Source organism: Verticillium nonalfalfae, assembly GCF_003724135.2.
Source record: "Verticillium nonalfalfae strain VnAa140/NRRL 66861 chromosome Unknown scaffold_209, whole genome shotgun sequence".
Taxonomy (NCBI): domain Eukaryota; kingdom Fungi; phylum Ascomycota; class Sordariomycetes; order Glomerellales; family Plectosphaerellaceae; genus Verticillium; species Verticillium nonalfalfae.
This window is the reverse complement of record NW_021167434.1, coordinates 14,432-35,530: the sequence shown is the minus strand read 5'-3', so window position 1 is coordinate 35,530 and position 21,099 is coordinate 14,432. Positions and strand designations below refer to the sequence as shown.

General features: G+C 54.9%; 4 protein-coding genes across 4 annotated transcripts; 1 reads left to right on the top strand and 3 right to left on the bottom strand.

Annotated features, from left to right (window-relative positions):
- Positions 1-345: 345 nt before the first annotated feature.
- On the bottom strand, positions 346-1,122 carry D7B24_003749 (uncharacterized protein; the record flags this gene model as incomplete). Its single annotated transcript, XM_028637936.1, has 1 exon — positions 346-1,122. One exon carries the CDS (start codon positions 1,120-1,122, stop codon positions 346-348), a length of 777 nt encoding a protein of 258 aa, XP_028490528.1.
- A 2,174-nt stretch (positions 1,123-3,296) lies between these two features.
- On the bottom strand, positions 3,297-6,098 carry D7B24_003748 (uncharacterized protein; the record flags this gene model as incomplete). The annotated part of the gene is made up of 2 exons (XM_028637935.1): positions 3,297-4,609; positions 4,667-6,098. The coding sequence occupies 2 exons, from the start codon at positions 6,096-6,098 to the stop codon at positions 3,297-3,299; spliced, it is 2,745 nt and encodes a 914-aa protein (XP_028490527.1).
- A 4,234-nt stretch (positions 6,099-10,332) lies between these two features.
- Positions 10,333-11,476, top strand: D7B24_003747 (uncharacterized protein; the record flags this gene model as incomplete). Its single annotated transcript, XM_028637934.1, has 2 exons — positions 10,333-11,192; positions 11,245-11,476. The coding sequence occupies 2 exons, from the start codon at positions 10,333-10,335 to the stop codon at positions 11,474-11,476; spliced, it is 1,092 nt and encodes a 363-aa protein (XP_028490526.1).
- A 600-nt stretch (positions 11,477-12,076) lies between these two features.
- On the bottom strand, positions 12,077-19,794 carry PKS7 (polyketide synthase; the record flags this gene model as incomplete). The annotated part of the gene is made up of 12 exons (XM_028637933.1): positions 12,077-12,937; positions 12,992-13,626; positions 13,687-14,230; positions 14,570-16,610; positions 16,670-18,183; positions 18,240-18,589; positions 18,657-18,897; positions 18,949-19,151; positions 19,208-19,273; positions 19,341-19,428; positions 19,480-19,536; positions 19,594-19,794. The coding sequence occupies 12 exons, from the start codon at positions 19,792-19,794 to the stop codon at positions 12,077-12,079; spliced, it is 6,801 nt and encodes a 2,266-aa protein (XP_028490525.1).
- Positions 19,795-21,099: the final 1,305 nt, after the last annotated feature.

Here is a 21,099-nt window from a genome sequence, read left to right as displayed (position 1 = left end):
CTCGACGCTGGGTTGGGGGATTGTCCGACCCAAGTAGTTTACTCGTAATGAAAGGGATGGAGAGGTAGTTTGTAATGAAAGGTATTGAGAGCTCGTTCACGACGACTACAAGACGTACGAGGCAATTCACGAGGGTGAACATGCATTCGCCGACGCAGACACGAGTTTGGAAGAGGATAAACAAATTTCAACATTCCCAGAAACGCCATACCGGCCAGTATTTGTGTAGACCACTGGCGCCTGTCAGACCCCGACCCCCCATCCAGCCTTGTCCAGAGAACCCAGCCCGGCCCGTGTCATAATGGTACAAAAATGTCATAAAGGTAACCAGGAGTCCTCATGGGTCTACTCCTCTTTCGCGGTGCCGCGAATGACGCCGATGCCGACGCCGACGCCGAGAGTCACAAGCAGGACCAGCACGACGCCAAGGGCGCACGCCCATGCCCCAAGCTTCATCTTCTGTCCCCTCCACCGCCTTGCTGCCAGGTCCTCCGATGCAACGACGGCCTTGCCCTCGTGCAGGGACCCGGTCTCGAGCGAGCCGCGGTAGTGCTCTCCCCTCGCCGACGCACCGGCTCCAGAGCCCGGTCCGAGGACCAGAGCGAGACGCGACCGGCTGGCCTCCTGCTGCTTTCGGGGCGGCGAGTACCCGCCGTCGGAGGAGTAGAGGGAGTTGGTATCGGCAAAGGGCGACGCTGAGTAGACGGAGCCCGCGTCCTCATTACTGCGTGTACGAGCGCGAGTAAGAGGTGGATCATAGGCCAGAGCCGGAGGCGGAGGCAGGCCTGGGTGGGCGGCGGAGGGGCTGTCCGGGGTCCAGAGCTCGACAAAGGGCTTTGGAGGCGTCGAGGGGCGGTCTGATGCGGGCGGCGTGCGGGGGGATGGTGGCTGTAGAGCGAGGAGCGGGGCTGTCCCATTCGTGCTCGCTGGTGCTGTGTGGACGGCGAGGCGAGGCGGCGGTGACGTCTCAGGGGAGGATGGAGAGCCATGGGCGTAGGGCGTGGATGAGGCCTTGTTTACGTAGGCCATCTTTAAGGGTGCTGGAACGGCGGACTGGCGGGTTGGCGAGGGCATGGCCGGCATGTCGACAAACGGATCGTCGTTTTGGCGTGTATAGTCCATACTGAGCGTGATGTGTTGGTATTTGGCCTGTGTAGTCGGCTCTTGGGTCGTGGCGAGTTGTAATGGCTCGTCTTCAGTGTTGTTCTCGAATGTCTTTGCGAGAGTGTAGCTAATGAAAGTACAGAGATCGTCTCCGTCAAAATGTGGTATCTCAAGCCGGAACACGGGGTGTCCAGTCGCGTCGTTGGCGTGGTAGTGTTCGCGTTGAACCGTAAAGCACTTGTATTGGTGTGAAATCAAACGAGCTCGTCAAGAGCAGGGAATGGACGGCAGGGGCCAACAGATGGATAGATGCAAACGACGAGGAAGAAGAAGCAGAACAAGATAAAGCGAGCGAACGGCGGTTGGGCCAAAGAAGAACAGCGACCGCGGCGGCGAACAGAAGAAACGAAAGTGATGGCTCCAGGCGCGTCGTGGTTTGGTGAAGTGATGTAAGAATAGGAATAGGACTGGAATGTGGATGAAGAAAGGGAAGGGGAATCAAGAGGGGCAGCGTCGATTGAATGGAGAGGGAGACAAGAAGCAGGTCGGTCGTCCGATGGCGGGTGGGGATATCGATCGCCAGGAGGCCCCGTCCCAGTTCCAGTCCCAGTCCCAGCCAAACCAGTGGTACGCTGAGCCTCCTCATGCTTCCTCCCCCGAAAAGACGTGCGAGAACGCAAAACAGCCTTTTCCCGCATTCGTCTCTCCTCCAAGTTAGAAGACAAAGACCCCACATGATCGACGTCGCGAGCCTCCGCTTGCGCAGGTCCGACATGGTGCCTCCCCTGTCTCAAACAAAGCCTCTTCTCTGCCTGAACAGCCCCCCCCCCCCCCCCCCAATATCGACACCACTGCTCGCACAGCCTCGCCGCTTGGCTGCTCTGTCGCAAGTAGTGTGCGAGTAGTGTGTGCTCGCCCATGGCTGACTATTTCCCTCACTAGTAGTGTACGTGAGGAGGTGCTAGGAAGAGGCATGGCGACTTTCAGGTCGAGCGAGTAGCGGCCACTTTCCACTCGACCATCTCATCCCTGCCTCCACGTCCGCCGTCGACTTGGCTGTGTTTGCTAACCCCTTCCCTTGCTTGTGGGCGCGCTCACTTCTATCGACGTGGCAGTGTTCCCAGATGCAGGAGGTAAGCTTCGAGGAGGCAGTGTTGGCGGCAGGTAGCATGCTCACGTCCAACCCTCACACTCGGGGGAGGCTCGTGTTTCGAACATGGCTGAAAATGCGATGGCAGCCAGGGATGAGACTCCCAATGGATGGATCGTTGAGAGACGTGCTTGACCGTGAGACCGAATCAGAGGCGAGCTGAACCTGAAGGATAGCTAGAAGATCAAAGAGGGGGGGGGGGCGAAGAGGGAAAGGGGTCCGAAGGGGTCCAGGGGCGGGGGATCCCAACTTCAGACGCGCTAATGCACTAGCTTAACCTGATAAGATAAACCACCCCTGACCTCCCTACCTTGCCAGGCACCTACCAAGGGACAGGTATCTATCTACCTGGTCTGCCTACCTGTGGCCAGCTTCTTGCTACAGCAGTGAGTATGCAAGTGCACTGCAGTTGGTTCGCTGCCGCACCCTACCTTGGCTGGCCTCATCCTCGTGCACTGCATCCCAGATCCCAGCCCACCTGATGCGCACTTCGCTCTCATGGCCACTCTCAACAAGACCCCGAGAAAAGAACGCAGTTCTACGTCACAGTTCCTCACTGGTCCACAGCATGCTCGTGCATGACCTTTTTTTTCTTGGCCCTTCAGTGAGGCTGTTGGTCCGGTCCCATTCTACTCGTATAAACCCTACATACAACATGGCTGCAGCCCCCGTAGAGGCGCCCTTTCACTCTCGCCCCCTCTCGCGGAACAATAAACCCTCCACTCGCTCACGAGCTAATTCTCCCCCGCAGCTAACCCTCCTCTGGTCCTCCTCTCCTTCTAGCGTGCAATAGACAAGACTGCTAAGGAAGAAACGGCGCAACTTTTATACAACATGACTGAGTAGCCATCGCAGAGTCTTGCACATGTGCCCCCTCCATCCCTTGCGTTCCTCCGCTTGTGTCCTATCCGCGCCGCGGGACAAGGACAGCACCTGCTCGTGACCTCATTAGGTGGTTCCGTCTCGTAGTTATATACAGTGCCACCCGTCGTTGGATAGCCTACAGAGTCCGGATTCTGACTTCGGTGCAACCTCGCACATCTCATCCGCGACTCGCCGTGGTCGTCGGTATATGCGCCAGACCAAGCTGGCCAATGGCCTCCTCTGCCACCCATCGCCTTTTCGAACCTCCCGAGGTTCCGCTCGACGAAATGTCCACGAGGAAGTGGACGAGATCAACCGTGATTCCGTCCGCGAGGCTCAAGCTCGCCGCCATTTGCTGTGTCACGCCGTCCCTGGTGTTTTGGCTGCCGCTGCTTGCCTGCGCAAAGAACCGTTGCAGCGATGTCTGCGAAGCTGTTGCCACCTGGAGGTCTCTCTCCTGAAGGACAAAGAGGACCACGGCTCGGGCGAAATCGAGCACTTCCTCCGTCACCATGAATGTGGCCGTCGGCGAGGGAATGCTTGATGTTGTCGTGGGCGCCGTCGGCGTCACCGGCGCCGGCGTGATCGTCGACGGCGGATTCTGTGGGAACGCCGTGATCGTTGTCGTCACTGTTACTGTACCTGTCACCACAGTCGTGACACGGTACGGAGGGGCGATGGTCAGGAAGGGAATCTGCTCGAATGCGGCTGGCTGGTCTGTACCGCCACTGTTATCGATGCCGTTGTCGTTATCAATGACGACTTCCGAGTTGGCGCCGCCCGTACGGGTTGAGCGTCCATCAAAGGTAACGAGCGAGTTCTGCGCGATGCAGGAGAGACTCTCTTGGTTGAATTTGGCAAGAATAGTTGTGCCCATCAACGGGATCGTAAAGTTGTTCTGCGCCTGCTGGATCAGTCGTGGGATGGCCTGGCCCAGCGTCACGTTGCCGATGTTGCCCTCAGCCGCCATGAGCACGAGGTTCGTCGTCGTGCATCCTGTTGCACCAGCCACAGCACAAGTCGAGCCCGTAAAGCCGTTGGTACATATGCACGAGCACACGTCTCGCGCGACGACATTGGTGCCTCCGTTTTCGCAGGTAAGCTGGGCTTCGCAGCTCGTCAGCGCCGGCTCCGGCGCAGCATTGTTTCCACCCTTGTTGTTGAAGACGAAGAAGTGCAGTGGCACAACGATGGCCGCCGCTACAATGCCGAGGAGTAGTACCAAAAGAAGGATGAAGGCCCACAGGGGAAGACCACAGCAACGCCTGCGCTTCTTCTTGTCCTCTGAGCTATCGCCGTCCGCATACATGATCTCCGTCATACCGCGAGGTTGCGCCTGAGGCGGCGTCTGGATCCGATCAGGGGCCAGCGGCCAAGAGGAAGTTGATCTCCTGAACCAGCTACCGCGACTCTGACGAGTAGGGGCTGGCGTCGCTGCAGGCGGAGGGAATGCCGCCAGCATATCTGAGAAACCGGATCGGTGTTGGTCATCTAATCATTCATTCGGCAATCAGCCAAGGGCTGAGGGTGGAGATCGGGTCGACTTACCAGACATCTCCTTCTCCATACTCTTCTCGTCAGGCCAACTGCCATGATCGTCGAATCGGCTCGCGGGTCGATTCCCTCGGTCCATCATCGCAGCGAGTCGTGTTGCACGCTTGATGAGGTCAGGTAGACTAGTCATGCTGCCTCGCGCCTCCATTTCCCGGACCGAATCGATATCAAGGCCGAGCTTGGGCGGCCGTCTAATGGCGGACAGGCGACTGAAGGGTCGCGGCGACGGCGTGGCTCTTCTGATGTCTGCGGGATCCGCTGCACTGGCGGCGGCGAAGGCACCCAGCATTGCATCTGCCGTCAGTGGAGGAGGGCTGGCCGTCGCCTTGACAGTTGGCAGAGCACCCGAAGAACTCGATGAGACGTCGAGGAAACCGGTGCCCGTCTGGAACGGGTATCCGGGCCCCTGCACAGGAGTTGGCGCAGGTCGCAACGCAGCCGGCGACGGCTCTGCGGGCATGAATGACTCTCCGCCGACGCCGCGGTTCATGACAATGGCAGGCTTGCCTCGTTTGCCGATGCTGGCGCTCCTCACAAGTTTGCTTTCATCACCATCGTCATCCTGTGATCTGAAGCTCTCCTCTTCCGTGATTGGATCTTCGAAGAATCTGTCTTGATAGGCCGGGCTGGGTTCTGGCGATTCTGTGCCCCAGCTTTCGGGGATTGCAGCACTTGAAGCATAGGACCCATGGGACCGTGAGCGAGGGCTTTCTTCGGGGATCGGCGAGACGAATGAGGCGTTCGAATAGAACGATGAATCTCCTCTCCTTGACGACGGTGGTGGGCCAAGCCCGACACTTCTCCTCGGCGGCGCGAGTCCAGGGGTTTGACTTGTAGAATCGGGCATGGGAAAGTCAGGGATGGAACCAACAGACGAGATCGTCGATTGCGTCTGCCTTGATGATGGCGTGGGAGGTACGGAGCCCGACAGGTCCTGGCTTTGGGTCGAATCCCTTGCATTGTACTGGAAGACGGGTGTATGATCCTGCACACGGGAACTGTCGAGAATAGAGGGCACTTGGCTTGGGCGTGGAGGGCGCTGCGGAGGCTGCGATCGACCCGGAGGAGGCTTGTATGGCGCAGAACCGGACGAGGTGACCGGGGATGGTATGGGACCCGGCAAGGGCCATTGAGGGATCGGAGTAGGTCGTGATATAAGCCCGGCAGCGCCGGCATCTCTGCCTTGCGAGGCTTGTCCCTGAAGCCGTGGAATCCGCGATTGACTGGGGCTGGATGCGCCGGCCTGGCGTCGTGGCGATGTGTTCGGTGACATGTTTGGTCCTTGGTCTCTTGTGCCTTGTGGCTGGATGGGCGATGCGTAGTTGTTGTTTCTGGATGCGCCAGCCTGTACACCATCTCCGGCCCTCCGTGCTGACCCTCCTACTGCCGGCCCATCCATATCTCTTCCATAGCGCGGTTGACTCATTTAAGACTCCCCAGCACTGCGATTGGCTTTCCGAACGCGGAGCTGTCTACTTCGTTTTGCCTGGAACATGCGGTATTGTATTCTGCGGTTGCATATGTCGTGACCCGTACTGTCGCCGAGGGCTGAAAGTTGCAGAATGGTGTAAATTTGGTCGTGCGCGCTGGGCGCTGACGAGGATGCTGTGATCGCTACTTCGATGCAGCGGACCTGCAGCCGGCAGCAAACTCTACACTGGTCGGCGGACGGATTCTGAGTGGCCAAAGGTTCTCAAACGAGTGGTTGTGCGACGTGAACGCGACTTGGTATGACGGTCAGGTTGCCGAGCCGTTGATGACAGGTCAATGAACGAACGAAAAGGTCGGGGTGCTGACGTCGGGCAACTAGGTAGAATTGAACAAAAAAAAGAAAGGGCAAGTCGCGAGAGACTAGTGTGAACAGCAGAGCTGCAAGGGATTCTAAAGTGACGAATTAGTATATCGATTGGAAGAGGAAGCTGTCCACACCCGTGTATGCGCATGGGCTGATCAACTAGGTGCGACAGCAACGGGCTTGAAGCAAAGGGTGCGGAATGGAGGTGCTGGTCGTGGGGAGTGGCCAGCCAGTTTGCTGGGACGGGGAGATGGCGAGCCGGGGAGAGTTCGTGCGGGCGTGAACAGGACACAAGCAGACTGGGGGCACCACAAGGGTCGGGGTCACGGAGAGGAACGGGGGAAGAATCACGTACATTCGGCGTTTCGAGACTTGAATCCTCTCTAGGTTATCATTCGTTGGGCCACAGGATGAGAGTTGTGGGCTGGAGAGACAGATCACAGCTGTCTCTTCCCCAGATACGTTGGAGGCAGTGAGAGTAATCACTTCACAACACTTGGTTCGACAAGACAAATGGTGACGGCCAGGGGGATCTGGATGATGCCAGGGCGGCCAATGCCGTGGTCTTGGAGGGGGTCGGATGGTGGTGATGGTTCAAGGTGAGACAGACCAGCGCCGTCGCACAGGGCACAGTAGCGTGGTGGTGAGAGCAAAGGCCGGAGGGTGTTTCAGACGTGCGGGACGACCAAGTCGAGGATGAGAGTGTCGTCGAGTGCCCTGGTGTTTGATGTGTGAGGTGAGGCAGATCAAGAGACAATCAAGCAGAGTGGATGGGTTGATGACTCGGGGCGACGTAGTTGCGTGAATGTGAGTGAGTAAGCGGTTGTCGCGTGCCGTTTGTTTCTGGCGAGGGCTCGTTGCAGACGGCGTGCTGTGATGGTTGTGGGAGGGAAACGAATGGAGTGCAGCGCACGCGTGCCTTCAAGACAGGAACCTGCGTTGCAGGAACGAGAGAATAAGAAGAGAAAAAGGAATAATCAGCAAGAATAGAAAATCAACGTCCGGGTTGCGTGAGTCGTAAAGAGGCGACGAAGCGCAGATGCTGCGCCAGCCGACGATGTCGTTGCAGAACCAAGTCGTGTGGAAGAGGGATCTGGAGTGCGAAAAGAGGAGGGCGGCACCATGATAGGGAAACGGGGCCCAGTATCAAAGAGGCCAAAGGCCTACGCGAGCCCGGCCAACAGCACAATGGGACAGAGGCCAGACGGGAAGTGACGAGAGGACAGACGAGGGCATGGAGTGAAGGAGGTGGGGGTTAGCAGGGGTGGAAGGAGCGCAAGAACAGGGGCAAGGGCAATGGCAGTGGCAGTGGCAGTGACTGCAGTTCAGGGCAGGTGCAAGTCGCCCTGGATCTGGACCTTGACCTCCTTGCGGACCTGGACCCGACATGCTGGGGAAGGAGCCACCTGGAAGCCAAGAAGAAATGAGGTCCGAGAGGAGGGTCCACGGGGGGTGCGCCTCCCAGCTCAATCGATAGTGCTGCGCTCAGAAGCCACGTCGTTGCACTATTGCGACTATGGTGCTCCAAGATACCTTCCAACTACTCATGAAAAAGACAGATCGAGTGAGACCCTGCGTTCGCCCGTCAGCGCACCGGACTGGCTCGAATTCACGTTGCATTGCCTCGTGTGGACTTGGGGCGATGACTGGCAGAAAGACGACGCATCGTCAAAGAAAGGCAGGTGAAGTCAGGTTCGCAGCGACCCATCTGCTACTGAGCCTTTTCCCCCTGAAAAGAGGGTCCTGAAGTCGGTTTAACGGAGAATGAGCGAATCCGAGCGGGACCTCGCTCAAGCCCAAACACTAGCGCTAGCACCTGCAGCCGGGACCCATGCTCGTCATTCTCATTCTTGTCTTCCAGGGCCAACGGTCGTGCGAGACTTGGCCGAAATGTTCCTGTCGATCTTTGCCATCCACATGCAGGCCAAGGCGCCACTCATCCTTACCACCTGCTCAGCATTCGAGGAGAATGGACCGCTGAAGGTCTGTCCGTCTGCCATCTGTATCACATACTGAAGCAACCATCCAATGCCTCTGCGTACGCCGCGTCCGTTTCTTCTCGCATGCCTGTCTGTCACTCTACCTTATTTAGAGGGCCGAGCTGTCATAGTGTACATCTTAAGGCGTGAGAACACCAGACTTCATGGCAACCCACATGACGATTGGTACGCACACCCACGTGTCGTCTTTCTTAAGGTTTTCTTTTTTTTCCTGCTTCCGGCTTCCACCTATTATTCCGCCTGTATCATCTATCAGGAAGTTGGACGGTTCATTCGCAATCACTCATCATTCGCAATAACTCATCACCTCATGTTGATTGATCCCTATATGATTTAAAATGACGAGCCGAGACCGATATGCGCGCATTGCACAATATGGTCAGGGAATGAAGCGGACCCATGATGAGATTTTCCACTGCTTCCGCGCAGAACCGAACCGACCGCCGAAAGACTCCCCCTCATGTCTATACGAAGGCGCCAGAGCAGACCGCGACGGTCAGGCTTGGCAGGCGGCCGGGCGACGTGGGCACCTTGTTCCCGTCATCTTCGGTTGTTTATTTTCGGGCTAGACTGTTTCATTGGCGCAGGTTCCAGGAACCATCCCATCACCATTCTTCCGGGGGTCCTTGCTTGAGGCAGGACGGTCAAGTCTTCAGCGACCGCCTCTACAGCTGACGCCAGACACGTGCACGCTCTCAAATTCCGTGCCTTTCTGACGCGATCCGTAGCGCGTCAATCGTCGCTAGTCGGGACGAGGCTAGCAGGAGAACGATTTAGCTTGCAAGACACCCAGTTCTCATTTCATCTCGCGTTCGGACGCTCCGACACCGTCTATGTGGCTGAGGGACCAGGCCGGTGGGTGATGACTGGGTCTCCACAACCAAAGTTGAAGGTCAGAGGTCAGAGGTCAGAGGTCACAAATATGGCAAATGTCGGGCTTATTAAGACTGGAGCGCAGGGCGGGATGTCAATTTATCTCAAACACAGGGAGATTCTGCTGATTTGAGTGAGCCACAAATGCGTAGTTCGCCCCTGTACCTGTTTACTCAACCTTGCGACGACATGGCGCAGGTGGCCTGACTGTGGCTGTGCCCACCTGAAGAATTACCTGAGGACGCCGTTGATGAGCCACGCTGATGTCCATTGACGAAGTTCATCTCCACCCGGCTAGAATGATAGCGTCAATCCAGCTGTTGGAGCATATGCATCTAGATGGCATTGAGAGGGTTGAGTCCTTAGTGACTACACCGAGCAGCATGGCCAATATCGCACAGTCGTCATGTATGTCGTCTCTGCCTAGTGTATTTTTCGTAAGACAAGCGCCAAGTAAAACTCGGGAACTCGTGGCCATCTTTGAGACAACTGGCTACGTCTCTTCTGAGCATTACGACAATTACCTGTTCTCTGCCCATACATCAGGCGCCAAACGAGACGATACTGTGTCACACTTAAGGAGAAGCGGGGGCGGAAGTTCAGGGTCCTGGCCTAGCCCGGTGTTATCGGTATCGGTACCACTCTCTCATCCCTGTTGGAGGGGTCTCGTCATCCATTTATCACGTGATCTTCTTCAAATCCCTAGAAAAGCTCCACTCCGGAACGAATCTCGCTGCTCTGACTGGTTGCGGCATCGTCATCCGTACCTACCTCCACTTTCTGGTTCGCAGGTGGAAGGCAGTGCGGTTGGTTGCAGCTGCGCTTGCGTTGCCTGCACGGCCCCCATCCATTCCACTGACTTTCCCGGCCTTCCGGTCGCCACATCATCTGCCTTCTACAAACCCCCTCACATCCCTCATTCTACATCAACAACCACACATTGGAATTACCGACTGAATCGCTGCCTTATCCTTCGAAAACCTACAGAAAAGATGCTCTGGAAGCACTTCACAGCTGCCGCGGGCCTGGCAGCCACCGCCGCCCATGCGTTTGTGGTTCCCGAGATAACCGGTGCCGACAAGGACATTGTGAACGCCCTCCCTGTCCACCACTCCCTTCCCTTCGAAATCACCGACAGCTCCGTCGAGACGAGGAAGCTGAAGCTCGACTGCCCTGGGTGCCCCATCAAGCTGGGCTTCGACACCAAGACGGACGTCAAGAACCACCTCGATCTGGTCTTTACTATCGACGGCAGTGGACCTGTCGACAGGCTGCTGGTGAACGACTTCGCCCTATACCCCAAGACCAGCTCATGGTACTCCAGCTTGCGCGCACCTCAGGTGCCCGACTTCATCAAGGAGGCCACCAAGCATCGCTTCAAGGGCACTCCGCGCACTCCCCAGCTTGGCTACAGCCTCAGCACTAAACCTTTGGCTAAGGAGGACGCCGACCAGCAGCTTGAGCTCATCCAGCTCGATTTGCAGGTTATCGAGGTTGGCAACTACTTTGTCGATGGCATCCCCAATATCAACGTCAAGCTCGTCAAGACCCCCGCAGGCAAGCTCATGATCGCCGCCATCGACACCGTTGAGACGCGCCCCGCCGACCAGACACCCGAGAACGAGTGCCGCACCTTCGCTTGCAAGTTCTTCAAGAGCCTCAAGAACATGCGCCCTGGATGCGGTAGGAAGCATGGCATGGGTCATGCTGGCCACCACACCGGCCACCACGGACACCACGGTCATGAGCACATGCGCTCTCACCACACCTGGAGACAGCTCGCCAAGATGATCACTTGGGGCATCATTCTACCCATCTTCGTCGGCCTCATTGCAGGCGTGACCGTGAGCATGTAAGTTCAACTTTCCCCGCTCCCACACAAATATTCGCTGACCACAAAGCAGCATCGGTATGGCTGTTGGTACTGCCATCGTCTGCCTCTGGCGACTGGTCGTTCGCCGCGAATCCCCGTGGGTTCGCCAACAGTGCCGTCGTCGTGCCCAAGCCAGCCCCAAGGCGTCTCGATACGAGGCGGCGGTCGCCGAGGAGAAGAGCGGTCTCTTGGAGAGTCAGGCCGATCACGACGTCGCTGATCTCCCTCCTTATGAGGAAGAACCCAAGGCAATTCAACCTTAGGTTGTTGTGCGGTTTTTACTACATGACGCTTCTCGACATAATGACCGGACGACCACAAAAAGGACCAAATTGGACTTGCGATTGATTTTTTTCTCTTTACTTTGCCATTTTCCATGCTAGATAGACATCCGACCCACGCGACATGGTTCGCGAGGGACGGGCGTGTCGCCGACACTCCTTTCCAGTATCCTCCCTCACCTAGCTCTCTGTACAGTACAGGCGTATACCCACATTCTTTGAAATGAAATGAACTTCTACATATGCACAATGTAAACAACGCCTCGATGATCTGGACGTGACACGCGTACCTGCCGAACTCGTGTGGGGAGAGGGATGTTTATTGACCTTGTGGCCGTGGTGATTTTGTCAGGGAAAGAAAGCAAGCAGCAGAGGACGGACGCTCGACAGTGAACACAGCCTATCAAAACGCACATTGTTGAATCATGTTATTACAAGACAATATTACAATCACTCTATCAAGGTGACGAAGAATCAAGAGGTTCTCCCGTTCAGAGGGCCAGGCGCACCTACCGCCGGCCCCGAATTGCAGCCGTCCCCCGCCGGGCCTCGTCCTCAGGCGGCTCCGAGTCCAACACGCTCCTATTCCCCGTCCTTTCCGAACCCCGTCGCCGTCCGGGCCATCTCTTCAGACAGCTCCAGCATCGTCTTGTTGCTCATGATATTGAAGACGGAAAGGCTGGCACCCACTTTATCGAGGGCCCATGCACGGACTTGGACTGCTGTCAAAGAATCCACCCCATAGTCCTTTAGAGGTTTGCTCTCATCCATCTGGTCCGCGCCCACGGTCGCCTGGGATGAAACCTCTTTCTTGAGGCCATGGCAGACGAGAGCCGTCGCCTCGGCCAAGTCCTCACATGCCCCCAGCTTGGACTTCAACGAATTGGCTGTAGCACTGCCTACAACGCTGAGGTCAGGAGGCGGCATATCAAGCAGCTTCAAGTAGGAGTAAAGGGCCGTCCTAGCCCAGAATGGATCAGCCGACTTGTTTTGAAGCATCAAGCCACCCGTGCCGACCCCCAACACAACTTGCGACGGCATCAAGACATCGGGAAGGATCTCCCCGACGACAGCGCGCTCAAAGACTTTCAAGAAGTCGTCCAGACGAATCCCGTAAAATCCGCTGGCTCGTAGTATCTTCAGCGTCTCGTCGCTGTCGGTGGCCATGCCTGCAGCTAGGATCGGGCCAATGTCCAATGCATAGGCGCGTCCCATGATCTTGCCGCTGCGCGCGAGGGCATCTAGGTAGACGTTGGCCGCGGCATAGTTGGCTTGGCCTCTATTGCCAATGATCCCAGCAGAGCTGGACAGAAAAATGAACCAAGGAGGCTTAGCCAGATCGGCTGGTCGTCCGAAGTGCTCGACAAGGTTGGAAGAGCCGAGGGTCTTTGGTCTCATCACTTTCATCCAGTCTTCGAACGACATCTTATCATATAGCGAGTCCTGTATCAAATTGTCAATATCGTAGCGGACAGAAAGGCAACGGACGCCGCTCACCTGGAGGATTCCTGCGGCTTGGACGATGCCGGAGACGGGCGGCATCCCTGAAGACACGATGCTGGCATATGTGTCTTTGACTGCTTCGGCGTCACAAATGTCTACCATTATGTGCAGAACCCTGACCCCACTACCGCGGAGGAATTTGATGCACTTGATTGCTTCGATAGATGAAGGGGCCGTCCTGGAAAGAAATACGATATTCTTGGCGCCCTCACCGGCTAACCGTCGGGCGACACTGCGGCCGAGGCCACCAAGACCCCCAGCTAGGACGTAAGTTCCACCATCCAAAGCGTCTTGAAGCCGCGAGTTCTGGCAGGACGGAGGGAGGAGTACCATACTGCTGGAATCTGCTGTAACAAGTGTGCCTCCGCATGATCCATTGTCTCTGACCGCGGCAAACCCATGAGACAGAGAATCAATGGCGCAAGCCCGTGTGAAGAGCACTGGCTGGATCGTTCCATAGTGCTCCTGCACAAAATCTACGACTCTGGTAAATATGTCTCCGACTAGAGCCGGCTCATTCTCGAGAAGCAAGGCGAGGTCTAGGCGGATAATGCTGCTCAGAGGAGGATCCTCGTATGGCCGGCAGGCGTCTGGGACTAGGCTGTCGGCATGTCTAATCGACGTTCCAGCTAGAAAGAGTTTCGGTCAGTTTCTTCTCCTCAAAGCGCACGATATTGATGGAGACTCACTGGATTTAAGAACCAGCTTCATATCGCAGAGGTTCCTCGGACCCGGGTTATAGACGATGTCCACCTTGACCTGTTCATTGCTCCGGAGCATCTTTGAGCACCAGTCCGAATCATCAGAGTTATAAACGCGATTGGCGTCGAGGCTGAAGTGCTGAGACAGTTCTCTGCGTTGAACTTGTAGATCGTTGCCACTGATGGTTGTGTAGACCTTTGCGCCCAAGGCTTGCGTGATCTGGATAGCAGCCTGCCCAGTAGCACTGGTTCCGTGAAGAATCAGAACGGTTTGGTCATTGGTGATGGCGCATCGCGTGACGAGACCATAGTAGGCCTGAATCCAGGCACTTGGAATGCACTTTCGAAGGCCGCAAGGAACTCGTTTGACGAATCGCTGATCAATGTCCTGTACACTCTTCAAGGCGCCTCTTGGAACGACAGCCACGACCTGATCACCGGGCCTGATGTTGTGAACAGAATCGCCAACGGTAAGAACGATGCCAGCCAAATCATTACCGATTGTGTCATCCTTGTTGAGTCCGGCTAGTGTCTGCCAATCATGGTGCTGGAGGAATGAAGCACGATACATAATCCGAACCTTGTCTGCGCCGCAAGTCGGGTTGCAGGGGGGGCAAGCTCTTCTGAAGCAGAAGTTTGAGCAAGGATCGCTACGTTCTTCCGTCACCTTTTTGATTGTCAACTCGTTGCGATGGCCATCGAAGAATTGCATCATGCGCGGATGCATGTCCAAATTCTTATCCCTGATGAGGGCATTCAGGGACGTGATAGGCACAAGACGCGGTATGAATAATTTGCCGCTCGATTCGGCATATTCTGTTTCCCTAACCACGCCGTCTGCGGGGACTTGTAGGATGGAACGCAAATGTACCTGGACGATATTGTCAATGACGCTTGGAGAGGCAATCCAGCTGTCATTGTCCAAGTCCAGCGTGACCATGACTTTTTCAAGGTCCTCCGAGTTTAAAGTACGAGCCAGGCCAATTATGGGCGCGTTCTTGGGTAATGTTGACTTCTTGTCGGCCCCACGGGTCACCCAAAGCATTGCTTTCGACAGAGCACGCATCTTCCTAAATGCGTGGAATTTCTCCTCAGTCCAATTCCATACGAAAGAGGACGAACCCTCGGTTGAGTGGTTCAGATCTAAGAGGCAGATCATTGTAGTCTGCATTGCGTCAACAGAGTCGCGTAAGCAGGCTTCTTCAAGAGTCGAGATACAGGGCTTAAGCTCCAGTTGACAGAGCTTAGCTTCGAGACAACTCGCCAGATATTGGAGGTTTCTATCAGGGGCATTGGGCACGATAATGAGAATGTCCAAGTAGCGATCGTTGATCTTCCGATGTGCTCGAGTCAGCGACAGCTGCTCAGATATATAGTTTCCATCCTGAGAGTATGCCATGGTGACGTGTTGAGGGTCACAATTGCCCTTCGGAAAAGAATCATGTGGCCTTGTCTCAAGCAGGAGTCCATCTGGGTGCAGCAGCGCCAGCAAACGATCTCGGTCGCTGTTGCGAGAGGACGAGATGATGAGGTGGTATCTTGGATCAGCCTCCACGTTGCCGCTGAGTGCACGGCGCTCTAGAAGATTGTTGATAGGAGAGCCGCTATACGCGTTCTTGAGGGCCACAAGGACTTCCTGGTCTAGACCTGTCAAAGAATATCGCAAAAGACGGGGGACGTGATCATCGCCAGAGGCCACCATGTCGAGTACATGTTTGGCCATGTCGTAGTTGCCTCCATGTTGCAAAATTGACAGACCGGGGTACTGGTGAGCCACAAGCTGAAGGAGATGCGAAAATTGGGAGGGCTTCGCTGTGCCGAAGAACTCCATCCACCGAATCTCAGTGCACAGATTGTGATGACCAGGCAAGAAATTAGTCTGCGGCAGCGCATTCAAATGAAGACCTTTGATAACGACGGCAGGTTGATCCCAGTTTTGAACTGTCATCGCAAGCTGTGCGTCAACGCCCTTCACGCTGGTTGAAGTAATCTTCGCGAATCCGTCGAGGCGTGTTCCTGGGTCCTTGGGTATTTGTGTTGAAACGTAGATGCTATCGATTCTGGTAGGTACCATTGGCGCTGTGTCGATTGCCAACAGCAACTGAAACATCGCATCAAGAGTTGCCGGGTGCAATACATGATCGAATTCAAATTTGTGCGGCATGATGAACTTTGTGTCAGGAATCGTGACCTGTCCCACTGCGACGTTTTCACCTCGGGACACAGAGGTGATATTACGGAATGATGGACCGTAGTTCATGCCCACAACTTCGAGCGCCTGGTACATATGCAATGGGCTCACGACCTCAGTTGACTTTAGTTCAGCGGCTTTGAACCTATGCTCGCAGCTGAACGCTGGTGTTTGGTCAGACTCAGCATCAGGCATTGCCCGCATGTGGCATTGCACCTCGCCCCAAGCGTGTCTAGCCCAGGGTCTTCCTTCAGCTCTGGCGTAGAGTGTCCATGAGTAGGACATGTCACCGGAATGATGCCATTCTTGGAAAAGCTGCTTTGCATTCAAGCTCGTCTCGAGACCATATCGGCTCTCGGGAACAATCAGCGGCGCTTCGATAACCATGTCGATGATCTCAAAGCCGGCAATCTTGTCCGCTTTGTCCGATGTGTGTTGTCGGATTCCCTCGATGACCATTGTAACGATACCGGCGGCTGGGTAGATCATGGTCCTTTGTACTTGGTGGTCCCTGATCCAAGGACTCTCGTACACGCGCAAGAAACCCCGCCACTGCGGTTCCATGGGTATCGAGTCGGCTGTCGGTTCGCCGAGAAGGTCCTGGCGACCGTGACTACGCAATCGGTATTCTCTACTCATTGGTGACTCGTGCCAGTACTGTCTAGAGTGGTCCCAGGGATAAGATGGAAGGTCACGTAGAGTCTTCAAAGGAACACAAGTCCTGCACATATGTCTGGTCAGCTTCCAAGAACGAGATAAAACGCGTGGCAGTCGACTCACTTTTTGACCATGCCTTGCATGTCAACATTACAGCCTTGCGACCAAAGTGCCCCAAGGGCTGACAGCACGGAATAGGCTTCGTTGTTGCCGCGTGCCATGGCGGACACATACCTTGGGGCTAGTTTAATCCGTCGACCGACGAACATGTCATCCAGAATATCTGTAACAGACGTCCTCAAGGTACTCTGAGGCCCAAACTCCAGAAGTACATCTGGGCGCGATTCTTGAAGCATGATCTTCATAGCATCAGAGAAGAGCACAGGAGAGGTGAGGTTATCAGTCCAATATCTGGAAGACTGGACGCCAAGTTCCATACGACTGCCAGTGACGGAGGAGAACATCGGGGCAATGCCAGGACAAAAGTCCATGGGTAGATCCTGCAAACAGGCTTTATACTCCGAGTCAACGTACTTCATATGGTACGAGTGATAGGCCACCGGAACGTCGAGAATTCGATGGTAAACACCCCTTTCCTTGAGCTCAACGGCTATGAGTCGTATCCCGCTCGCGTCACCGGAGATGGTCACAGATTTGGGGCTATTGATGCAGGCCACTTGGATTGTATCGGAGACACCCTCGCGGGAAAGGTAGCTCCGCATATCGTCTTCGGACATGCTGACAGCACACATGAGGCCTTGGAATCTGGGCCCTGAAAGTCGTATGCTCATCTGTTCAGCGCATGCTCCTCGATAGAACGCTATGGTCCATGCGTCCTCGCGGCTAATCATTCCACAAGCATAGGCCGCGGCGATTTCGCCGGACGAGTGTCCCACCGCCGATGATGGGTGCACATTGCATGCTTTCATGAGATCCACGATACCCATCTGGATCGCTGTTGTGGCTGGCTGGCTGATGGAAGGTTTGTGGATAACTGATTCGTGTTGAATTTTCAAAACCTCAGTCATGAGGTTGAACTGGCTGCCAAGGTGTTTAAGAAGGTACTCAGTCGCTGCTTCAAGACTGCTGCGGAGTACTTCAAATCGATCAAAGAGCTCCGATCCCATTCCTGGGAACTGGGCGCCCTGTCCGCCGAAAAGGAATGCAATCTTGGGATGAGGTCGAGTCTTGGATCGCACAACCTTGTCCACGTCTGTCGAGCCGAGAGTCTCAGCCAGTTCCTCCTGGGTGTTAGCGACAACGTAGCCTTTCCAGTCAAACTGCGAGCGTCGGCAGTTGAGGGTGTAGGAGAGGTTGTTGAGGTCTTCAGTCGTCTTGAAATCGAGGGTATCCCAAATGTGGTCCGCATATTGGTGCATGATGCGGACCACGCCTTGTTGGTCGGGTGAGGTAAAGGTGAACAGCTGGGGCAAAGGTGTCGAAGAATCGTCTTCGACCACTATTTTCTCTGCCTCTGCCAAAGTCGCCAGCCTGCCGATGTTAGTAGGTCTATGCCTTTTGACGTGAAATTCTGCTTCGTCCAGAATGGCGTGTGCATTGGTGCCACCGAAGCCGAAACAGTTGATGCTGACACGCCGGAGGCCAGGAAGAGGCCACTGACATAAGTCTGTGGGGACCTATATGCATTGTCAATGAGTATTCGGTACCCAGTTTGATGGAGATTTCTGCTAACCTTGAGCCTGCATTCCCGGAAATCGACCCTGGGATTCCCAGTCATAAAGTTGGCTTGCGGAGGTATCTCGCCCTTCTCAAGCACAAGGACACTCTTGATGAGTCCAGCAACTCCCGCAGCACCTTCGAGATGTCCAATGTTTGGCTTCACCGAGCCGACAATGACTGGAGAGTCTTGGGAGCGAGCGGCTGCAAGAGTCGCCGCAACTGCACTGAGCTCAACAAAATCACCAGCTCTGGTACCAGTGCCATGACATTCCACATACGCCGTTTGATCAAAGCACAAGCCAGCCTTATGATAAACACTTGTGATATTTGAAACCTGGGCTTTGGTGCTCGGGAAGACAATGCCTAGCGACACAGTGGCGTCAGTAAGAACATCGACGACAGACAAGATAGGGTATCATTCGGAGCTTACCAGGAGTTCGGCCATCCTGGCAGATACCCGTACCACGGATGATAGCACGAATGGGGTCTTGATCTCTCAGAGCATCTGTCAGTCGTTTGAGTATGACAAAGCCAACACCCTCCCCGCGACCATATCCGTTGGCCCGGGCATCAAAGCTGAAAGACCTTCCGTCCGGGCTCAGAAAGTTCAGAGCGGTCATGGGCATCATGGTGTTGGGTGTCAGGATGACTCCAGCGCCCGCAGCAAACGCCTGTAGTTGTTAGCTTGTGATATGGGACTAAGTTATCATGACCGCGCATACAATCGAGCTTTCCCCGTGGCGCAAGGTCTCACACGCCTGATGGATTGCCACAAGACTGCCACTGCAACCTGTATCGATGGTCATGCTGGGCCCCTGCAGATCGTAGAAGTAAGAGATTCGATTGGCCAAGATTGCATTGCCGGTACCAGTAGCAGCATATCGTGGCTGGTAGTGGGCGTCTCTGAGGGAAACCTGCTCATAATCTTGAAGTTTGGAGATCAGTCACGCGGTCACAGGTAACCATACTTTGTGAGCATACCTTTGACGAATGAGCCCACAAAAACGGAAGTATTGGATCCCCCGAGATCTTCGATCCGCAGCCCAGCTAGAGTCAGCGAAGTCAGTCTTTACACAGCCCCGAGAAGTTTATCCTCAAAAAAGTGGCTTCGTACCATTCTCGATAGCCTCATACGAAGTTTCAAGCAGCAGACGCTGCTGTGGGTCCATGGCTTTGGCTTCTTCCTCGGTCACTGAGAAGAACTAAAGACTCTTTCAGCCATTTCATGTGTAAATGTGACTTGGTCTACTTACTGCAGCATCGAATCTAGCAAGATCTTGCAAAAGAAAGTGGGCGCCTCGAAATGAAATCTGAAGGGTCTTGAGGTCAACCTTGGCTTGGTGTTATGAGGGCTGAATAGTACTTACGCTGCCTTGTCTTTGACCATCGGGGTGATAGAAACCGTCTATGTTCACTCGATCAGGCGGTATCTCAGACCAAGCTGTATTCTTGTTCTTCATCATCTCCCACAACCCTTGCGGCGAAGTTGCTGTGCCAGGGAATCGACAGCTCATGCCGATCACGGCGATGCCATCTCCAGCATCTTTGGAGCACTGATCGTCCTCCATGGTGCCTGGTAGACCCTTGGCTTGTGATTCTTTTGGAAGGACACAAAAAGTAGTCCGAAATCCAGCTACCTCGCAATGATCCGCTGAGCCAGCAAGCAGCAAGCTTTGATGACGATACGGAATGGGCGATATGAAAGGGCGACGACGCGAAGGGATGGATGGTTCAAAAAGCACCAACGCGCAGAACAACAAGACGGAATGAATGCGGCCGCCGGGCGTTGGCTGATGGGATCAAGAGGTTGGATAAGTAACCGACAGGTGACACGCCCAGAAGTTCGGGGGATATGGCTCTGGAATAATTCCACTCACTGTGTTCAGAAAGTCTTGCAACTACCTTTGGGGTTTTCGTATCAATGCAGGACAGTGGTTTGCCAAAAGGTAGAATAGACCCTGCATCAATGATTGAAGGCAGTCGTTGACGAATTATGGGGTACGCGTTGCTGTAAGGATGCCGTACCTTCCTCGAAGCAAAGGACGCGTAAGTACCCAGTGAATGCGACGTGCCTTCCTTTCCCTGCAGTGAATTATGTTCAAAAAACAGATCCTCAATACGCTGTGGCATGGGTATGGGCACATAGACCCAGTTGGCCGTTCGGTAACGATGATTCGATTTCATCAGATGTACCTGCTTAGTCGATCAACAGACGATGATGCACTCAAAGCTCAACAATAAACTTTGGAGCATCGAGATTTACGACCAGACTGTGCGATCTCCAATTCTAGTAGAATATCATGACGCAAGTCGAGCATCAAACATAACCGGCTCTGTAAAGAATGTGGTGTTAACAAAGGAGGTAAACTGCCACTGCAACGGTCACTGACATGACTGTCCACCTAGCGATGTCAAACTCCCTAGCTTTTGTTGTATATATATATATATCTTGCCCTGGCAGAGGCATCTTTGAGGAATTCCCAACACGCATAAGCTCCATGTTATACCCGCGGGTGGAGGCGCTTCATGGGTCCCCACTTACCTCCCCAAGGCAGTGAGCTTTCAAAGTCAGTAATCTCGAGAGGTGTGGCGATGTTAACGGTTGCGAGCAAACACACAACCATTCTGATCCTAGAACTCTATATCACCCCCTCGCAAAAAGAAATTTGACATTGTAGTGACAGAGCATGTGGCGAGCTGGGTTGCCTCCTGCGATTTTGTTGACGTGCCTTCTATAGACTGTCGATCGATATTCATGGTTGTCGTCCCCGAGTGAGATCCGGGACCACGTATTCGGGCCATACGCGGCCTATAATCCGGGAGGTCATTGGTAGGACCTGTGCCTTTGGGACATGACAGAGATATTCCTTAAC